General features: G+C 38.8%; 1 protein-coding gene across 1 annotated transcript in view; it reads left to right on the top strand.

Annotated features, from left to right (window-relative positions):
* Positions 1-22,692, top strand: part of LOC131054357 (co-chaperone protein p23-2) — a 133,786-nt gene that overhangs the window by 48,731 nt on the left and 62,363 nt on the right. The window contains exons 2-3 of the mRNA XM_057988854.2: positions 10,925-11,108; positions 11,508-11,670. Coding sequence (XP_057844837.1) covers positions 10,925-11,108; positions 11,508-11,670 — 347 coding nt within the window. The remainder of the gene's footprint in view (positions 1-10,924; positions 11,109-11,507; positions 11,671-22,692) is intronic.

A 22,692-nucleotide genomic window follows, 5' to 3' on the forward strand; every position in this document is an offset into this window, starting at 1 on the left:
GATCGGCAGATAAGGAAGTTGGCGGAAGGAAATGTTTATTTGACATATCAGCTAATGGGAAGTCTTGATTCCCATAGTGAAACAACAGAAGGATCTTCACCGGCCCAGGCAAAAGGAGAAGTCCGGATTGATAAATGGAAAAATGCCCCAAAGAGACCAAGGATGGCAAGGAAGAAAGATATCCAGCAGGAAGTTCCACAGCAACAAGAGGTGTGATAGGAAGAACCTCCACAAAAGAGAGTAAGTTGACCGTTGGTAACTTTATTCTGTGTTCGACGTAGTCATAAAAAAATGTCAACAGGTACGCCCTATTCCTCCAATTGCTCCTAGAGCAACGCATAGAAGGGTATTCTAAAAAGTAAGTACAATAACAGTTCACTGGATCCATAATTCATCTAATAGGTTGATAATCATATTAATAAATGATAACATGAAACATGATCTATATTGAGAGATGTGAAGAAATGAAATGTTATGTCATGCATAAACCTAACTGCTAGATCAAGTTCAACTCAATATCCATCCCTAATTACAATTAGTTACGGGTCTACTGCTTTAGCCGTCAACGCAGCTAATAATGCTATCTCTGTGACCTTCTACATTGTATAAAATGTGGCTAGGTCCACTTGGTCATTTGGCTCTTTAATTCTTCTAGATTGGGAACTAGATTAGATTATGCAACAAGCTTAATTTTATCTTTAATTATTTTGTGTAATTGTTGAAGTTCCTTTTAGCACTCTTGATTAGCTAATAAATTGTATTGTTGAGTTCTATTGACCAACTTTGATTGCTTGTCTGCATTTATATAAATACATTTGTATTTTTTTTCAATATTGCCAGCCTTGTCTTATTCCTCACACATGCACTTTTTGTTAGAAGTGTACTGGCATAGCCCACTTGTCGAATGCTCGCAATTCCTTTAGTGCACCCATAACAAGAAAATGTACCCTTTTCTTTCTAATTCTTTGACTCATGATTGGGCTTTCCTGTGTTAGGGAACCATCTATTGTTAGAAACTTCAAACAGTTGTGAGAGGGGTGCCACTCATGATTGGATGTATGGTCAATACATGAGGCCACAATTTGTAGTACCATGCATTATCTCAGCTGTTACTACATCCGTGTGATATAACATGCTGTGCACATTATTAAATGACTAAGCCTATAGAGAAACAATCATTCAGATTGTTTCTTTGAAGAGAAGTGTTATCTTAATTTTGGGATAATGTCACTTTTAATGAACTTTTTGGGATATTGTGTCACTTTTAAAGAATTTTTTCAGGATATTGTGTATCTTTAGGTGATGTTGAGGTGCACATGGGATGACATAAAACTTATAGGCACCTTGTTGGTTTTCTTCTGGAATTTCTAGGTCCCCTCCCATGCATGTATCTTGTCATCTTAAAACATAACAAATGTTGACTCATTATACTTAAAATGACATTGCCATTATTTTGTGTTCAAGGCTTCTAACCTTTGTTCAGATGTGAAATGGATAATCAGTCATGGTAGTTAAATAAGTCAATTGCTTAGTATGACTCATAGAAGAGTTCTTTGCACTAAATTCAGATTATTGCTTTTAAATGTGGTCACACAATTTTACCTACATTTTACTTGCTTGGCTTCCCATATTCTCATTTCCCTTCCAAGATCATGAAATGCTTCTGTAGGCCAACAAGTAAAAGAAAATCTATCAACTCATTTAAGAATGTACAAGCACTCTCTTTTTCATTTTTCTTATGTTCCTACAATTAAATTTCTTATGATGCTCATGTTTGATGGTTGTTAGTAGAGTGGCTCCATATGTTTGATGATTGGAGAGATGACTAAGTGTTAACTTTCTTTGATATGGAAGTTATAGATAATTTCTCCTCATTCACACAATTAAGAAACTATTTGGATCTGCAATTCTCAGTTCAGACTTAACATATTTAGGTCTAGATATTTATATCTGCAAATCTATTTTGTCAGTGTCAAGTCGACTAGCGTGCTTCTCTCTCTCTCTCTTATATATGCTAATTCATTCCAAGTGTATGCGGATTGGAAAGTGTGAAGCCTTGAACATACTATTAGGCTTGGATGAGGTCAAAACCTGAGTATAAAATTTGAGAATTATATAAAGTAAATGGAAAACAGTCTCCTTTATATGAATTTGGCTTATCTTTTGTAATTATTCTTGTTACTTTTTTTGTTCTGGAGCCATAACAATTTATGTATACAACAATCAGCAGAAAAATGTTGTGTGGAGTGCTTATCCTTGTAACGCATAAAAGAGATTAAGAACTTGACAAAGTGCGCAACTTCCATACTGCTTATGTTGATTGTGCTTGGGCTTAAGGTCTTGCGAAAGTTGAGACTCTTGTATGTATATGCATAGATTTTGTCAGTGATGTTATTCCTAGATTCTGTAGATCCATGCTTGAGTCCTGTTGTGACCATTTCACACATCGCCCCATCGCAAATGGGGACCCCCTCTTTTCGCTTGTTTTCGTTCGTTTTTGCTTTCGTTTTTAGGATTTTGTTAGTCTGTCGGTTGTCTGGATTTAGGGTCAAGCCTTAGGGTTTTTTATTTTTGTCTTTTCAGGCCAAAATCCAGTCGTTTTTGAGATCTTTTGAGCTTCCTTTTCTAGGATGCAAATTTTGAATGCAATGAATTCGCCAGAATGGTCTAATTTTCAATTGGAATGTTGATGCAGAGCTTAAATTTGTCTAAGTGTTGAGAGCCAAATGTGAATTTTTTGTCCTATTGAATATTTTGACCAAATTTTGACCTTTTTGATTTTTGATCCTGGGCATTGGAAATGTTTTGTTTTCGCCTCGTGAAGTGTTAAAATGTGAAAAATCATGTTATTTTGGCCTGTAGGAGCAAAATCGCTCCTGTCCCTCAGCGAAGGACGGGAGCTCATTTTCAAATATCTCACTATTCCTGCAGAGTCAAGACAAGTTTCGAGTTGGAAGTGATGGAGAACAACGAGATCTTTCCATTGAATATAAATTGAAGATTTTCATGAGCACAGAAGCGCCTCTAGGAGGAAAATCACTCCTGTCCCTCAGTGAAGGACCGGAGCTACAAATCAAATTTTGCCTTGTCCTTGCGATATTTCGACGACTCGATGATTTGAAGACGTCCAAAGGGAGATGCTTTACCAAATGAATATAATTTGAGATGCAAAAATGGAGGAGAATGGTCCACAATGCAAAGTTCGCTCCTGTCCCTCAGGAAGGGACCAGGGCGAAGTATCTTATAGCTCCCGTCCCTCTCCCAGGGACCAGAGCGATGTCCTTCATTAGGCAAAATCCAGGCAAAAACCAAGGCAAGTTTACGTTCAAAAGCAAGAGAAAGCATGAGATGAACTCATTGAATACAAATTGAAGATTTTAAAACGTCCACAGGGGTCCCAAAAGGCCTAGTTCGCTCCTGTCCCTCAGGAAGGGACCAGAGCGATTTTTGGTATAAATGATTTTCTGGCTAAGTTACAAGCAATGTTAAGGCATGGACGAATGGAGTGGAGTATGACGAGTCCGTTGAATATAAATTTGGAACCTGACAAAATGAAATGAAGGCCACAAGAGATGGATCGCTCCTGTCCCTCTCCAAGGGACCAGGGCGATACAATGGTTATATTGCCTTTTACTTAAGTTTGAAATCGATCTAAGTCAAGACGAAGGGTGGTAAGAGCATCTTTAGGCATCTTCATCGAGCACAAGCACTTAAAGGTCATCATAATGAAGAGATTTGCACTCTAAGACCCAGATCGCTCCTGTCCCTCAGGAAGGGACCAGAGCGATATCTCTATAATGGCATAAATTTCAAAAGACAAACAAGTTTTGAGCAACCAAGAGGGTCGAAAGGACATCATTTCACGTAATGAAGATAATTGCAAGTTGGCAAAAATAAGAACAAGCACATAATGATGAAGTTCGCTCCTGTCCCTCAGGAAGGGACCAGGGCGATGTTGGATATATTGGCCATTTCATGCAAGATTTACGTAAGGTCAAGGGTTTGCAAGATTTCAGAGGGTCCATGGTATGATAGGAAGGTGATACATGAAGATTTCAAACGTAAAATAATCACCAAAATGAACATAGGGACCATATCGCTCCTGTCCCTCTCCAAGGGACCAGGGCGATTTGCCTTGGACTCTCCATTTTGTTTCAAATGCGAACTAAGTTAAGACTTCACAAGGTTATACAAGGTCCAAGGCATCGTTTGAAGATCACATGCAAGTGTTTTGAACGTCCAAACATTGTCAAAAATGCTAAAGGACTCACATCGCTCCTGTCCTTTGGACAAGGACCAAGGCGATCCCATCAAAAACACTCATATTCCTTCAAAACGAGGCAAGGCGAGGATGGGCAAGGTGAAGGACGGCGTTTGGAAGACATCACAACAAGGATCGAAGTTAGAAGTTGCCAAGGTCAAGGAGAAATCATGGATCGCTCATGTCCCTCTCCAAGGGACAAGGGCGATGATCCCTTTAAACGTCCAAACACGTCATGAAAACAAATGGAATAAGCTTAGAAGGAACGAGCAAGGATGTTATTCACTCTACAATGAAAGATCAAAGGTCGAAGATGCATAGTGAGCGTGAAAATATGGAGATCGCTCCTGTCCCTCTCCAAGGGACCAGGGCGATAAACATCCAAAAGGCACCCATGAACGCATGCAAGATGATCTAATTCGGAGGACCCATTAAAATGATCGATATTGAACGTGGAGATGAAGGAGTTGAACGTAAAAAATGCAAAAATCACGACCAAATCATGGATCGCTTCTGTCCCTCTCCAAGGGACCAGGGCGATGAGGTACGTCCCTTTCATTTTCATAATTTTGGCGCCAAATAGACAATTCGAATTTCCTTAAATGCTAAAATCGATAAAAAATTGAAAATCCTATTTAATTTGGCATTTAATACGGCGTTGAACATTTATTAATTATTTTGCCTTTATTAGAATCGAAATTTGCAAATTAAAAAACGTAAGGCATTTAATAATTAATTAATTAATTAATAAAAATCGCATGGAGCGCTCATTTAAGGGAGGTCGGCCTTGTTATTTCATTTAAAATCATTAAAAAATTGTTTTATATCCTCAAGTCGGCCTAAGGGATGAATGCAATGCAAGCGCTATATATGGAGGGTGAGAACTATTATTGTCATATCATTATTTTTATCCTTCATGCGAATTAAGGAGAAGCGAAGATAGTGCGAAGTATTTCATGTGTGGTGCGAATTTAATCCAAAGGTGGCGCTAGTCTATCAAAGGGTGGTGCGATATTTGAAGACTTCATTGGAGTGAATTTGCCAAGGATCGAAGACCACGTCAAAGGGGCGAGACTTGGAAGATTTGTTTGGGCGAACTTGAAGGTCCATTTGAGCGAATTGTCAGAGGTGCAATTGAGGATCGCGTTTAATCCAAGGGTGGCGAAGTGGATTTTCTTGAGGAGATAACATTGAAGACTATTTATACCTCAATTTTGCCTAGGCGATCTTTTCCTTTTTGCATTCTAGAGTTAGCTCTCTATTGAGGTATGGCGATTTGATTTTATTGTTTTATTCATTCATCGTCATATTTTAAGTTTTGAAATTTTGAATTTTGAATTTCATTGCTCAATCGTTGTTTTTTAGGAAATGATAACTCTAGAGACTTATCATGACGTTTCCTAAAAAAAAATTCTCTCTCTAATCAACGTTATTCATTGCAAAATCTAGTCCTTATATTGAAATATTGTGTAGGTATGGCGACCCCGAAGGCGGGAGCATCCACCAGCCGCTCAGCTCTCATGAAAGAAGATCAGAAGACCGAAGAGGTGGAGACCAAGATCGTGTCGAAGTGGAGCAACATTGGAGATACAAACTTGGGGAACTTTAGCACGAAGAAGTTTCGAGAGGTCCCCTACATTGGCAAGCCATCACCTGTCGCCCGGAGAATAATAGAGAGTGGCATCATTAAGGCGGCCGGTTTTCCTCCAGCTATTCAGTGCCACGAATTGATGATCGAGTGTGCCCGTCACTACAATCCACAGTCCAGGACAATTGTGTCCAATGAGGGAAACACTTTGGCGTACCTTTCAGAGGAAGCTATAAGTGAAGCTTTCCATCTTCCAGAGCACAGGGACATGATATATAAGAGCATTGAAGGAGCCAGATCAGTGTACGATGATGATCCAGATGCTTGCCTAAGCATAATCAACAAGAACTGGCTACTCAAGAGTCGTCCCCGTCTAAGCAAGGTACCGAACACACCGCACCGGATTGATTTCCAGGAGGAGTACAGAGATTTGATTACTATGCTCAACCGAGTTACAGGAGCACCTCATGCCTTCTATTTTGAGAAGTGGATGTTTTACTTCATCCAGGTGATTGTTCAAGGAAAGGGTACGATACATTGGGCTAGGATAATTAGCCATTGCTTAGACGTACAGTTGAGGAGACTCAGGGCTACTAAGTCCTTTCACATGAGTTCATACGTCATCTATGCTTTGATCAGGAGTGTTGAGTACGCAGGACTACCTCACAGAGGAATGATTGGAAGAGGACCCGGCGAGGTCAGAGCTTGTGATTCCTATGCCTACTTGCATCATCCGCCAGGGAAAAACTACAAGTTAGTTAATGATACCTTCACGATGAACATCACAAGGACGTTGCAAGGAGGGATTCACAACAGGTTATCTCAGGATGCCCAAGAATTCATCAAGAGGTACGGTGCTTGGTTCATTCAGTTTCCCAAGTTCACTTACATTAGAGTGCATGGATGTCCTTTACCTCCATACATGTTGCCGAGGTATCCGACAGACAGAATTGTGTTACTTGAGGTAACAAGGCAGTTGGCAGCGTATGTGAAGGCATTCAGACACAGACATCAGAATGGAGTTCAGGTACCTATTATTCTGGGTAATTCAGTTGAGGTATGTCCTAATGTCTTAGCCATGGATGACGCAGAGAAGGAGTTAGCCTTGTATTCTTTTTCATCTTTTGCTTGGAGAAATAGTTTTGATCCACATGGACATTTAGAGGAGACAGTCGGTAGAAGATTTAAACATGAGCACCAAATTGAAGATTTTATGATGAACCTCCTAGATGATCTCGAAGTGAAACGAAAGATACATTCTAGATTGCCTTTGGATTTCATCAGGAAATGCAGGATTTACAGAGTGGCCGACCAAGCTCAGGACAATGGCAGGCACATCCAGTCTTCCTATGATAGAGAAAGCAAAACAATAAGGTTGGATTGGAATGAGCCCGAGGCCGTGGATTTAGATGATTTGATGGCGCCAGTTTTGTCTTGTACTCGCAGATGGGTAGACGTTCAGCATCAGAAGTTGAGAGAACAAGGCATAGCTATGTCTTTTACTTTGGAAGAGAAACCAGCCGAAGGTGGAGCAAGCGTGAGTGAAGGCAATCCTAATCCTAGGAATTCAGGTGAAGGTAACCTTCGATGTGCCAGTGAGGGCAATCTCCATTCGAGAGGTTCGAAGAGAAAGGAAAGATCGGAAAAGAAAGAGCCTTCCAAGAAAAAGCAAGGTGCCAACAAAGATCAAACACCAAGTACTTCTTCCAGACCTGAGGATAGAACAATTCGAGTGGAAGAGTCCATGGAGTCGATGGTACAGAATGACAGGCAGGAGGAAGGACAGGCACAGCATGTTTCATCAGATGGATCTCTCCAAGACTATGATTTAGAAGAAGATAATGAAATAACATCTCCTCCCAGACAAGAAGAAATAGTACATAAAGAAATTCAAGTTCAAGAGACAAGATCGAATATCCCAGATTGGTTGAAGGAAAGATTGACTAAGGTGATCGTAGTAGAGGACGAGGACAATGCAATTGATTTAGAGAGCCTTGTTGGACGTTCACATGTGATAACAGAGAAGAAGAAGGCTACAAGGATGTCCAAGATGATTTGAGATGAGACTGGATCTAGGAAATTGCAGATAGCTACACCGGCAGCAGACAAATATGAGGGTGAGATCCTAGCAGAGGATTATGATATACAGACTATTGAGTTAGGACCATCCACAGCAGAGCAGACTTTAGATGATGCCACCGACACATTTGAGGCATTGAAGGACAAGCTTAGAGAAGAAGTGGAAAAGAATAGAAAGCTTGAGAGAGAGGTCGGTGCATGGAGGACATATTTCAGTCACATCAACGAGCCTTTGGGACGTCAGGATCCAGTTAGATCACCAGTGCAGGCATTGCCCCTTCAATCGATCAATGAAGCAGAAAGATTCAGGAACCTGGTCCAGCGTACATGTAGTTGGATGGATAGATCTCATACAGTGGCCATAGAGTTTGTTACAAGGATGACGAAGATTATTCATCAGGCTATCCAAGTTCTTGAGATTATCCACAGATTGATGGCAACAGTAGCTGCATTTGCCCATACCAAGGACGTTGTCATCCCTGTCTTGAAAGTAATAAGACATACATCCAGAAGAATTTTAGCGCAGGAGAGGATCTTGGAAGGTGATTCTCACAGTTTGTTCCAGTGGTCAACCTTACTCCATATAAAGAGTGTTCTCTTCGAGGACATCAGTGTTAGATGTAGTCAAGTTGAGGAGGTGATCAATCCGATCCAGGACAGAGTATTTGAGGTACTTCGTACCATTCTTGGCAGAAGGATCGAGGTTGAGACAGATGTGGATATGCAGGAATTTGAGGATAGAATCAAGATCATCTTTTGCAAGGACGCAGATGTTACAGATGAGCAGTATGATCAGATGTATGCCACCATGCTCCTGATTGATAGAACGAAGGAACTTGAATCTACTTGGGACGCAGCTCTTCTAGATGCATTCGATCAGGTCATCCACTTAGAAGAGAGTATCAAGAATCTTCCCGAGATTCCAATCACAGAAATCGAAGGAATCGTGACGAAATTCATTGCATATGCTAAGAAAGAGAATTGGAAAGGGAATAAGATTCTAGATGAAAGGTTGTTACAAATGACATGACATCTTATTTCTCATTGGTTGATACCTCCTAGGTTTTTGTGCCGAATTTAATATTTGGCTATGTATTTAATATTGTTCAGTAAAAAGGAGGTCATTTGTAACAAACCCTAATTAGGGTTTAGGTGTCATGATCTTGTTCGTTGATTTACTTTCAATTTGGACCTTTCATTGTAACTGGGGATGCTATATATATCCCCATTTTTCATTTCATTGAATAATAGTAATAGTAATAGTTGATGTAATAGAGAAGAGAGATTAAAGCTAGAAGCAATTTTATTTTGTAGCAAGATTGAGTCTTGAAGAGAGAACTTCAAGCAATTGTTGTACATGATGACTTGGAAATCAATAAAATATTGAAGTTATGGTGTTTTGTTACAAATTTCTTGAGTTATCTTCATGGTTGTTTGATACACTTGAATCGTGCTCAATCGAGGTAGTTTGTTAATTTGAAAGACTAAGTGTGAGATTTGATATTTGGTAGGATTTGCAATCCAAACCACTAGCTTCTTGCTGATTGTAGGAACGCCTTGCGTGGTCGACTGGAGAACACTTTGAGTCCTTAATCTTCAATTATCATTGTGTCTTGGATATGTACCTTCGTAGTAGTGTCCTTGGTCTTTGATGCATTGAACATCATTATATTACCTTAGAAGATCGCACTAATTTCAATTGAGTTGTTATCTTATGGCAAAATTGAAGTTGGTTGAGTCTTGCCAAATCTCGTCCATGCTAAGTCATTCATAGGGTTAGGCTAGATTAGACCTCTTAAACCCTATCCTTTTGCTATTTTTTTGAAAGTTCCTTTAGTTTAGTAAAATCTTCGAGCTTTAGAATGCGTAAGACCCCTTGGAGGAAACAGCAAATCACATCATACCACTAAAAAAGCTTGTCCACACATGGAGACCCCACTAAAAGAACCTTGGAGTCTACCTAACTGATCCTTTACGCGAATCTTCAGCAGTTAGAGACTATTTTCTCAAGAGAGGATAAGATGCCTTTAGGTATTTTATTCTGTGTATGATTGTGTATAAAATACACGTCAACAAGTCCCTACTGGTGTTAAGGCTCTGCCTGTATAGAGTGGGCTTTGGATATGGACTCTGGAAGGATGTACTCATACTCCTTTATTTTTTGGCCCAAGTTTCTTGGTGACTGAGTTTTGTTGAACGAAAGATACTTGTTGTGATATAAGTTCCCAACTAATGAAAGTTGGCATCAAGAAGTGTAATTTTTTTATCACTAGATATTGATATTCTTATTTATACATTGTATAAGTAATTCAAGTGTGCCCATCATGCCTTCAAACAAGATTGTCTCCATAATTTCTGAGGATGTTTTTTATCAATGCTTGTTATTCTGGAAATTCCCCAAATAAGTTTAGCAGACAGCCCGTGCAAATATGGATTAATAGGCATCGCATATGCTGCTCAGTTTTTAAAAAAGGAAGAAGATGCCTTAGTTTTGCTGTACTATTATGGCTCAAAATGGTTTAGTTCAAAGGGTAACCTGCAAAACCTTGGAAATTAAGTTAGTACAAATGCTGTTTATGAATTGTTGGATTAGAGGCTTGTGAGTCAGGCACAATACCTTGCAAGAATTAGTGGCAATTATATTGCTTGGAACTTATAAGCTGGAGTTTGACAGTTGTATCGACACTAACTCCTCAGTACGTCAGAGGCTGCTAGGCACTAGCACTAGTTCTGCAATGAGATCAATATATATTTCAAAAGCGAAAAATGTAAACAAGAGCTGATTTACAAGATATGACCTGATTATGTGTTTATTTGATGTAATGTTGAAAATCTTTTCTACAACTAATTTTATTCTATCTGTTTACATAGGCTAGTTTCATGCATATAGCAGCTCCCTTATAGCAAATTTTGATGTAATACTCTGAGAAAGCTAATAGGCAATTTTCAAATCCAATAAAAAGAAGGTAATTGATTTTGCATCTTTGTTTGTGCAGTCGCCACCCTGAAGTGCTCTGGGCACAGCGGTCTGACAAAGTTTACTTGACAATAAGTTTGCCTGATGCTAAAAATGTCAATCTTAAGCCTGAACCTGATGGCAAGTTCAGCTTTTCTGCAAAGGGTCTTAATGGTGAGCCATTTGAGTTTGAACTGGAGCTTTTTGGAAAAATAAATCCTGAGGTAAAAATTGCTGTCGTGAAAATTGCTCCTTGAATCTCCTGTTTCTTTTGACTGTGTCAAATGCACTTGACTATGTTTTTAGTGTATTCATTTTGGATATGATTTTCTTAGAGATACCTAGTGATGACTTTTTGTAGAGTTGGCAGAATCCTTCTAGTCTTCACTTAAAACATTATTCCCACTGCAAACACAGTTTGATATTTATAATTCTCATTTGATTGGGCTATTGACACAAGCTTCCTGGAGGACATTTTTATTTGTCACCCATTTCTTATTCACTTTTTATTTTTTTACGTTTTTTCGCCTCATTTTTCATTAGGAATACATGGTAAAGAATTACTAGCCATATATTTCTGTTGAAATGTGATGTAGACCTGTCTTGACATTTTTACTATGCAGGAAAGCAAGGTTAACATTGGACTTAGGAACATAATTTGCGCATTGCACAAGACTGAAAAAGGCTGGTGGAAGAGACTACTGAAGTCTGATGAAAAACCAGCTCCATACATCAAGGTTGATTGGAACAAGTGGTGTGATGAGGATGAAGAAGAGTCATCAAAGTGTAAGTTATTAATTAACTTCAGATATGTACTAGTTAAAATTTTCATTTATGTTTTTGTAATTTTTCCTATTTGTAATTATGATTGTCTTATTATGGCAATGGTTGACTGACATGGGCCTTTATTGCTATTCTAGAGAGGAACTTCTTACTGGTGCATGTAAAATCTTTAGAATTATTGATCTTGAATTTCTAGATGAAGATTTATGGTTTTGTTGGACTCATCCAAGAATTGACTATTTATGTATTAGCAGATTTTTCTGGAATAAGCTATAATATGTTATTATCACTTATTTTGAGCCCTGTACTAAAACTACCATCAAGGAAAGAAATTGATGGAGTCAAGAAGTGGGGCACCAAAAGAATCACAACCTTTTCCTTGCAGCAACACCACACAACCCCTCCGAATTGATCTCAACACAAAGGCTAGACAACCCACACACAATCTGACTTTTAACCAGTCCCAATTACACCCATTTTCTGACATAAACCTGACCTTAAACACATCAAATAAACATGAACTTGCTTATGGAAATCAGATTACGAAACATGATACTCACAACACCATAAGCTGATTTTATTAACCAGATTTTAACCACATCATACTTAAACTTGCTGGAATCTATTACTCAAAACTATGAAAACCTTATATCAGATTCTTTCCTTAACAAAACACACCCAAACCATAAAACCAATCTGTCAAATCAATATGCAACATCAATATCTAAACCTGATGAAATTTTGACAGAGTTTCTCCTTGTAAATTCAATATTTCAACCTACAAAAACAACATACACAAGGCCAACTCTTCAATTGCAACACCTTCAACAAAGCCACATGCTGAGTTATCCTCAATCTCAATCATTTTGGGTGCTCCCTAATTTTCTCATCTAAGCTCCCAACGACTTGCAATCAAAGAGGTATCCCAACTCCTTACACCTTTCAGTCTGGACCAGAAGCTAACGAATACAACAAGTGAGATTTTAATTTCTCTCCTAGTGTGGCACCAATCTTAGAAGTTTCATGAATTTTGGTGAATTGTAACTCTTCCCAAAAGAGGTGGCACCATTCTCCCAGGGGAGCCAATCGATAAACAAGGATAATCAAATGTAACTCCCAAAATTGTTTTTTTTTTTGGTACACTAGGGGTATCCCCACGACCCAGCCCAGCGACCCAACCTGCCTTACCTTGGGCTTACTTTATCGCCAAGTTGGGGTCAGGAAGGGGTGAGCTGAGGCAAGACTAGTCCCCTAGGGGGAGAAGCCAAAGCCCGCAACCAGTCCTCCCTCTTAAACCCAAGAGGGACTCGAACCCGAGACCGATGGGGAGCAGACCCACTGCCCGAGCCAACTCACCTACCTGTGTGGGCTTTAACTCCCAAAATTGTTATTTCCTCCAAATGTGGCACCATTCTTCAAGAGGGTCACAACAAGAGCCAAGGAAACAATTTGTAACAGTTTCCGCTTAGACATGACTATCAAAGCAAGGCATGCAAGATTCTGCTCAAAGAGAAACTCCCCCCTCTTCAAATAGGCACTCCAATCAATGACAGTGTGATGCAAATGGAATCAACAAAATGCAAAGTGGCCCACCATTGCAAGTGCCCTCATAGAATCGTGACTCCTCAACATCCATGGAGTGTCTTAATCAAGCGTACAAGTGTCAACTGGGGTCCTCCAATTATTCCCACCAAGTGGGATAATCCATAAACTAATGTGGATATTCCTTCAATGATTCACAGAAGGTAAATTGCTGATTGAAAACAAGCTTTCATTCAAACTTCATCATACACTTACAAAACATAATACATCTGCTATAAACATAATCAAACCTGAAAATAGCCTTCAAAGACGAGAGGATTGCTCAGAAATATTTCCAGCTCCACGACAAGGCACAAATGAGCTTAAGCAATTTGTATGAGTTCCTCCAAGTGTTCAAATACTACCAAACTGTTGCTCAGAAATATTTCCAGCTCGACGACAAGGCATAAATGAACTTAAGTAATTTGTATGAGTTCCTCCAAGTGTTCAAATACTACCAAACTGTTTCCAGCTTAGAGACAAGTACTGAAATCAAATTTCTCACTTAATGACGCCACAATGTGCCAATTTCAGACCTCCAAATGTCTGATTTTTTACTCAGTCTGAAACACCAGCTAGGGCAGATTGGTATGGTCTCCTTGAGGGACGATTTTCTCTGGAAAAATTCAAATCTTCACAAATGGCTGCAAATAACCTATCAAACTGAATTTCCCAGGGTAGGAAAGAGGTATAAATCAATACCCAGAAGCAAATATGCCTTCCTTCAGAAGATATGAGCAAAATATGAATTCAGCCACTCAGAAAAGTACACCTCCAGAAATCAGGAAACTCACACCACCACTCAGAAAATAACTTAAATCACTTCCAAAATCACACCACACAGCAGGAAACCACACTACACACCAAATACCTTAAACCCACATTAAAAAACTGAGAATATTCTCATTATTTCAACTCCAAAATCATCTTTTTACACTAAAATCACTATAGAACTGATTACTGTAACTCTGACCAGCTAGGGTGGGTCTTTCACCACTGAAACCAGCTAACTAGTAGAAGTGAACTCTAGAATAAATCTAGCAGCATATCGGTAAGTTGTCAAAGCAAGCATATATAAATGATAGCTCAAAATATGTATTTATAGGCCATCCTTCAATTTGAAACCCTTTCCCTCCAAAACCGAAACTTGAAACCTTGTCCCTTTAGGATGACAAGATGGCCCTCTTTAAAAACAGCATTGTGTTACTAGGCCAAGGGGTAGGGGGGATATTTTTTAAAGCACTTTATAAGACTTAGTGAATGAAATTAAAATACAACTCTTCTGCAAACAATAAAAATTCACGAAGTCCAATTGGAATCCATTGCATTGAACTGGGGAAGGTATTGAGATTATGGCCAAGTGCTAAAAAGAACACTTGTAAAAATAATAGTATGCCAGAAAAAGGAAACCTGCCAGAAACACTGAAAATCATTGAAAGAGTTAATCTTAGGACATTGAGTCCCCTAATTACATCCACGTAGCCTACAGGAACCTAGGAATAGGATAATGGAAAACTCACATTGAGCTAAGTGCCAAAAGGGGACATGACACTTTCTAAGAGAAAATTCCAAACTTCACACCCTCGAAAATATCGTCATAGCAATAGCTTGAGGCATCCCTTGAGAAAATAATTTTGTCCAAGATATCATCTTGGTGATATTTTGTCTTTTGCCTTTGTTACTCAACATGCCAATGTGCTATACATGGGGGAAGGTCAACTTACCACAGTCAACAACACCCTTAAAATCAACTCCAAGTTTGTCTATGCAACATGTAGATACAAACACATCACCGACAAAAACTTGTACACATGCAACTGTAATGTCCCTACTTTGAATTAAAATAATAATAATGATAACAACAACACAATAATAATAATAATAATAATAATAATAATAATTAAATTAAATTAAAATATAAAAGAATATAATTAAATATAATTAATTAAATTTAATTAAGTTAATGAATGGTCAAAAGACATGGAAGGAAAAGTTGTGACTCCCTCGACAATGAGATATAAAAGGGATAAGAGAACCTCATTTGAGAGGGGGACAATTTGAAAATCAGAAGTGCAGATCTGATTATGAAAGGTTGCGTCCCTTTCAAAAGGCAGAAATAATGAAGAGTTGCACTCTTTCAAAGGGTGCTAATGGTGAAAGGGTGTGTCTCTTGCCAAAGGGCATACCTGATGAAGAGGTGTGACCTCTCCCTCACATTGAGAGATATAAAGGAAAGGGATCAAAAGGATCCAGTGAGATCACCATCGATTAGATCAGATCAGAACTATTATTAAGTTGCAGGCAGTAACATCCTTGCTCTTGGTGGTATGCATGAGGATGTGCTTAATATGTATGCTTAATATATGATGCCTGACAATGTTCTTGTGCAGAATTTAATAGTAATATTAATATAGACTGCAATATGTATGACAGTCATACTTAATTTTATATATATTCATAATACATGAGAAGTTAGTATACTTATAGTCTAAATCATGTTATTACTGTCAATATTTAAGAAGATGGGGATGAGATGTTCCAAAGAGGGGCAGTCTAAATCCAAGCAATAGGTTAAGTCCCAAGATAGGGTGGGGATCAGCGACCCATAAAGCCTTGAGGGTATAGACCCAATATAGGTAAGGGCTTAGATCTGTAAACTTTGAGGGAACCTATTGTATTTGGTCTCTAAGCACTTTGTTAACATACATAGACCCTTCTCTCTTAAAATTGAAGTAGTAGCAGGGTCTGATATTTTTATTAAGAACTATGAATAATGAAATTAATCATCTAATGAGGAAAATAAATAAGCACTTGTTAATAACTAATAAATTGAAGAATATCAATGACTGGCTTCATGATTAGTCTCTCAATCAATTTTAGTATATTGAAATAGATTAATTATGTTAATCAGGTAGGGGACATTACAGCAACCTCTGTATATAACATAAAGCATGGTTAATGCTCATCCTAAAACCAAGCAAAAAAGCACAAAACTCACAAATCTCAAAATAATGCAACTTGGATTGACCAAAACAATGTGGACCCAAACACATATAGATTCAATTTCCATCAGCAACAACAAAAGCAAGACATAATGTAGATTCTTCTCATGAAACAAACATTAGATTTAGAAACTCTCAAATCCAATAAGCCAAAAAATCCACAACTTGGAACTTCTACACATTCTGGAATCTAGCAAGAAACCACAATAGATCTGAAACTATCTCCAAAACCATACATACTAAAGGCATCCTTTCAAATTTGAATGTGTTAACACATCCGTGAAACCTGCAAAGCCTAAGACTAAGGATTCACTCTCAATATTTTAATGATAAAACATCAACATGCCTTTAAGGATTCTTCCAAGAGCTTCCAGGTAACCAAAAGACCAACTCCACAACCTTTGCATGATATTTTCTGATATCAATCTTTTCTTTCCTTGAAGTGTTTTCCATCTCTCTATACGTGAAAATATTCAACCTATACAAGATACTTCCAGTAATAGCCAAGGTTAATATAGAATTGCCCTTCCTCCCACAAATCATCCAAGCTAAAACCAGCTTTGATACCAAATGAAAGAAATCCAAAGCAAGTACCGATTGTCAAGAGGTTCATATTCCTCTGCTAATGATAGGAAAACATATCAAATTTATCTAAAGAGTACTTGCAAGTTAAAACTTAATCAAAGCATTCCAACAAAGAAATAATTGCATAACACAAGATGTACTCTAGAAAAAACATTTTCAAGAAAAACCAGCTTCCAAAGCACACCCAATGTATTATCAGCAACAAATCCGTTACAACAGAATTTTGAAGTGTTAGTGCTCTATTAGAAGAAAGAGAAGATCAAATTCTAACCTCCAACACATGCTTTCAAACCTATGAACAATCCATTAGTGTCATACCCATACATCCATAGGCATTCTGCAAGTCACATCCAAGAGCAACAAGAGATTAACATGTCATGCCCTGCCAAAATTTTGCCATTTCAAACAATTCACAACTTGTAGTAAATGTAACCGCAGCCTATATTCATATCAAACTTGGACTAAGGCATATGGGAGGCCGACTATGTTGGACTAATCGCCAACGTCCCCCTTTGGATTTGGGACATGGACTAACCGCCTCCCGTGGATCTGTTTATCTCTGGCGTTTGCATCAGGCATTAACAGGTCGATCTTTTGGCACAACGGCAAACGTGTTTCAACAATTGGTATCAGAGTCCGGTCGCGGGTTCAAATCCCCTTAGGTAACACTGAGAGGGGGGTTGTTGGACTAATCACCAGCGTCCCCCTTCAGATTCGAGACATGGACTAACCACTTCTCATGGATTTGTTTATCTTTGGCGTTTGTATCGGGCATTAAAAGGTCGATCTTTTGATGCGATGACAAATGTGTTCCAACATACTAGACTCAAGGAAGAGGGTGGAATAGTTTAAGGAATATACAAATATTTAAAGGGTTGTCTAGTAATCATTTAAAAGCACTAAGGGTAGTGATTAGGGCACTGCTTAGTTTGGAAGAGGTGCATCTCTTGCAAGGGTTATGAACTTTAGGAAAATATGTAACCTTTTCCCTCCACCATTGAAGATGTAAAGGGAGATTAGTTTAGTTGAGAAGGATCCTGTAAAGTGGAAAATTGGATCCTAGTGACTCCCCACCTAAGAGAGAGGAAGGAAGCCACTAGGATGGTTTTCACTTGTGAGGAACTTTACATTCAAAAGAGGGGCTTGAATCCGCTAGATCCAAATCCAAGGGAAACAAGGATGTGAATTTTGAGTGGATTGCAAGTTGTTGAAGTGTGATTTACCCTCTTTTGTAAATGAGAAAGTTGACTTGTTGACTATGTGGAAAAGAGAGAGGAAATGAGTGAAATGAGGAGCTACCAGTTCGGGATCGCATTGTAACTTCGGATCTGCCCTGCAAATTTGGAGAAAAGTCGTCGAGACCGTGGCGGGAATGTACATGGTCCACCACAAAATCTGCGAAACGAAAAGGGTTCTTACGTCTCTGCAAATGAAGCCCAAACCTGCAATTACAGCTACGCACCTGTAACCTACACACAGAAAAGAGAGGGAGAATGGTTGTGGATAGGGGTTTGCCTCAGTCAAACCCCGGTTGAGGAATCAACCTTGAAAGAAAGTAATTGCAAATGCTTGAATGTAAACAACGGAAATGTATACCTTGTAGATCTGCAACTTATTGATGATGATTGCTTTGCTTCTTGAATGTAACCACAAATGTCATATGAAATGGCATGTAACATGACAAAAACCCTAACACACACACATGCTTGCAAATGAATGTTGTAATGTTGCTCCAATGGATGAATGAAGAAGACTTGTGCTTAAATACTTGATGATGACCTTGAAACCTTGTATCTTCTCCTTATGCTCCTTATCCCTTATCATCCGTCTATGCGTTGTCCATCCGTCCATGAATGAGTGTATTGAATTCCTTTTTATACATGCCTCGAGGATTAATTTTCAACCACCGAAGGCCGACAAAGAGGAATTGCAAACCCCAAAGACAAATTGTGCATAGGAAATCGGGCAGACTTGATATAGGGCCACCCTAAGGGGTGGGGACAAGGGTGCCACGCCACTGTCCTAGGGGGGATAGGGGCGCCATGCCCCTATCCTGCCCTATTTTGGGGCTCGAACAGGGTCTAGAGCAAACACAGGACATGAAGGAGGAAGATGTGAGAATGCATAAATAGGTCTCGGTTAGGGAAGGAGATGTCGTCGCCAAGGTGAGGACCCAAAATATGGTTAAAATTGCAAGGGTCGCAATTTTATGACACTACATTTAGCCCCCACTTTAGTGAGAGTATGGCTTACGGCACCACTGCCAATAAAGTAGAAGAAAGAGAGAGATGAGGATGAGAGACGTGGAGCAAAACCGCAAGGAGTATAAAACACCACTAATATTGAGGAGCAAAAAGCCCCCAATCTTAGGGTCTCAACTCATGCCAACATATGCAAGAGCACACAAAACAAAGACTGCGCAAAAAGACACACAACAAGAACAAGACACAAGACGACAAACTAACTAGTTGAAGAGATCTCGAGCTCAGAATTCTCAACAACTAATCAGGACACAAAGACCAATGCCATCACATAAACACGAGCGATCACATAAAAGAGCAAAGCTGACATCATCCATGAACCATCAATAGCAAAACTATGGGTTCATGAGAGGAAGGAGAGAGAACATGAATACACCCTTTGGTGATCCATGAGAAGAAAAGCGAAGAAGAAAGAAACCATGGACATCTCGCCCCTAAAACTAGGTGATCCATGGAGAGAAGGACATGGAAAATCTCGCCCCTAGAGCCTGTCTAGGTGATCCATGTAAAGAGAGAGAGTGAGAACACCGTTAGTTCCACTCAACCTCATGCGCGTGTGTGCAAGTGAGGTTCGAAGCGTCTCATAGGAGTCTATGCTCGAGTACACTACAACTTGTATAGAATGTATAGTACAAGTATTAAGAAAGGTGTGATATCTCGCTCTAAGATTCTATCTCTGGTTTCGAGAATAATCACCCCACATAAAAGAAAAGTGGCGCCATCTCGCTCTGAGAGACCGTGCTCTAGTTCCGAGAATGACCCACTGTACAAGAGAAAAGTGACGACATCTTGCTCCAAGAGGTTTCCCTCTGGTTCCAAGAATGTCTCACTGTACAAGAAAAGTGATGACATCTTGCTCTAAGAGGCTTTCCTCTGGTTCCAAGAATGTCCCACTGTACAATGCATGAGAGAAGTATAGTACAAAGGAACAGTGTGGATGCCCCCCCCTTAAGATGTCAACATAGGTTGATGTTGATATCTTAAGGAAAGAAGAACAAGGATACCTACCTTCATCACAAAGAAGATATCCGTTATGCAATAATGTCATAAATCCAAGCAAGAGAGGGAATACTCTTCAAGCAAAGATAAGATAATTGAAAAGAGATATCTCGTTGTAAGTGTAAAGGTGATCCTTGGAGGAGAAGAGATCTTTGTTCAAAAGACATCTACCCCCAAGAGGAGTTGTCTTAGACAATTATAACATCTTCTAGAACAAATCAAAGTAGAGAACAAGAAGGCAATCCTTCCTCCTATTCCTAGGTGAAAGGGATTCTTGATGAGGAATGACTCACGTTTAGCCCCCAGAGGGATGGGTGAGTTTATCATAGGTACATTACCAAGTGTAAAAGAGGTCGTAGTCAAGGACTAACACTTCTTGTATAAGAGAGAATCCTTGAGTGAACAACAACAATTCCACACAAGAAATGACATCAAGTAATAGAACTCACGCCATCCACTTAATAGGAAAAAGTGGATCCCTAGAGAAAGAGAGAGAGAAAGATCATTGCCTCCCAAGCTAATGGGACAATGAGAAGAGCTTACTCAATCTACTAGAGAGAGATTAAACATAAGCAAATGTGCAATGAACTTACATGAACACATGCAAGAAAAGACATTAGTAAATGTAAAATACATGTCTCAAGAAGTGGTAATCTTCGAAAGGAAGAGAGACAAAGCATCATAGATTCCTCGAGGGGGATTAATCATAAAATCATACCATTGTAAGAAATGATAATCTCATATGAAAAATGGAGCCCCTAAAAGAAATAATGATAAATGAGAAAGAAAGAAAGGGAAAGGAGTGAAAATCCTTGGCCCCCAGTGAGGAGAACAAGGAGAAACATTACACATGTTCTGATGGTGATTAGTTTCAAGTGATATGCCGTCCTAGTGGAACAAATCCTTTCAAAGAAGGGATACATACTTAAGGGATACATACTTCTCAAGAGATCATTCCTTGCTAAGGGGCATATCATACTTACGAATAATCAAAACCATAGAAGAGCTAAGATTTCCAAGAGAAAAGAGAAGAAGTGCAGTACTCATTAAAGATGACCCTCTCCAAGCAAAGAGGAAAACCAAAGAAAAATTATATGCTCACATAAGAATAACCCCATGCAAGAAAAGAGATCTAATTATGCACAAAGATAGAGATAAATGTAAAGAAGAAGAAAAATGGACTTCATGTTGCTGCCCCAAAGTATGTTAAAATGAAACAATACCACCACTTAATGATAAAGAACCCCCAGTTAAGTTAGTCAGTTATGTCATAGGGTGAAGAGCAACATGAGGGGGAAAAGAAGTGCTAAGGCATGATGTTTTTACCAAGAAATACAGCTAGATCTGTTGTGAGACGAATATGTGCAAGATCATATTGTAGTTGAACAAATTTCCTAAATGCATAAAGCAATATTCAACACCTTTCACTTGCTTAAGATTTTTGTTTTTATTTTGAGGAGGGAAGGAAATTTTCTTGTCATATTTCAACTTCCAATAGACTCTTGCAGCTAATCTGTTAGGATGGTAAATATCGTCTTGCCATGAAGGAGAGGGTTTGTTAGGAGAAGAAGTTTCATTATCCACAATTCTTATTTTGCCACTATCTATGCTATCTTGAATAGATTTTTGAAAATCAGGGCAATCATCAACATTATGGCCATGGGTTTGATGAAATGAACAAAAAGGACGCTTTGAAGAAGAATTCTTGTGGGCTCTCTTGATTTGTTGTTTTTGAAGGTAATCTTTAAAGTTTTGAAGCCCAAGGAAGTCGTCCTTAAAAAGAGGGGTACTACTTCCTAGGCCTCTTGTAGTAGTTTGTGTAGGAGGATTTATGGGGACACGAATTCCATGCTCAAATTTCCCAATTCCTTGTCCTTTAAAACCTTGTTTTGTAATTATATGAAAGCCACAACTATAAGAATGTTGCAATTGACTAGATGGAGGAACAGGATCATGAATTTCTTTGAAATCTGATGTGTAAGGAGGTAGAAAAGGATTTGTAGATGAAGGAGGAGTATCATGTGGAATGAGAATCTCTTTGCCTTTATCAAGCTTATCCTTTTTGGAAGATTGGGGAAGAATATCTTCATCGTCTAAAAGCTTATTTTTAGTGATTTCTATGTGAGGAGAAAGGTCATGAATAAAATGCATGACATCATCCTCTCTACATAGACTTTGATGTTGAAGATAGGTCCTAGGAGAATAAGGAGGATCTAAAGATGTAAGAATGTTGATGCTGTCATATTGCCCCCCTTGCTCAAGGGTATGTGTAGAAGAAGAAGATGGATCCATTTTACTTAATGCTTGCTCTCTTGTAGAAAGATCATTGGGTAAAGCATTAGATCTCATTTCATCCGCTAGGAAAAGTACAAAGGTTAGGATCTACAAAAGCTTTAAGGTGATTAACGTAGAAAATGCATTTTGTTAACAACATCACCATAATGCAACATAAATGATACATGAAAGCTTTGAGATCTAATTGAAAAGAAAATAATTTGGAAATCCTAACAACACAATATGACCAAGTGCTATGAAGAAAGAGAAGCAATAGGAAATGAAAGAAACTCTCATCCGACACATGATAAACATATGCAAAA

This window comes from Cryptomeria japonica, chromosome 3 (assembly GCF_030272615.1).
Source record: "Cryptomeria japonica chromosome 3, Sugi_1.0, whole genome shotgun sequence".
Lineage (NCBI taxonomy): Eukaryota > Viridiplantae > Streptophyta > Pinopsida > Cupressales > Cupressaceae > Cryptomeria > Cryptomeria japonica.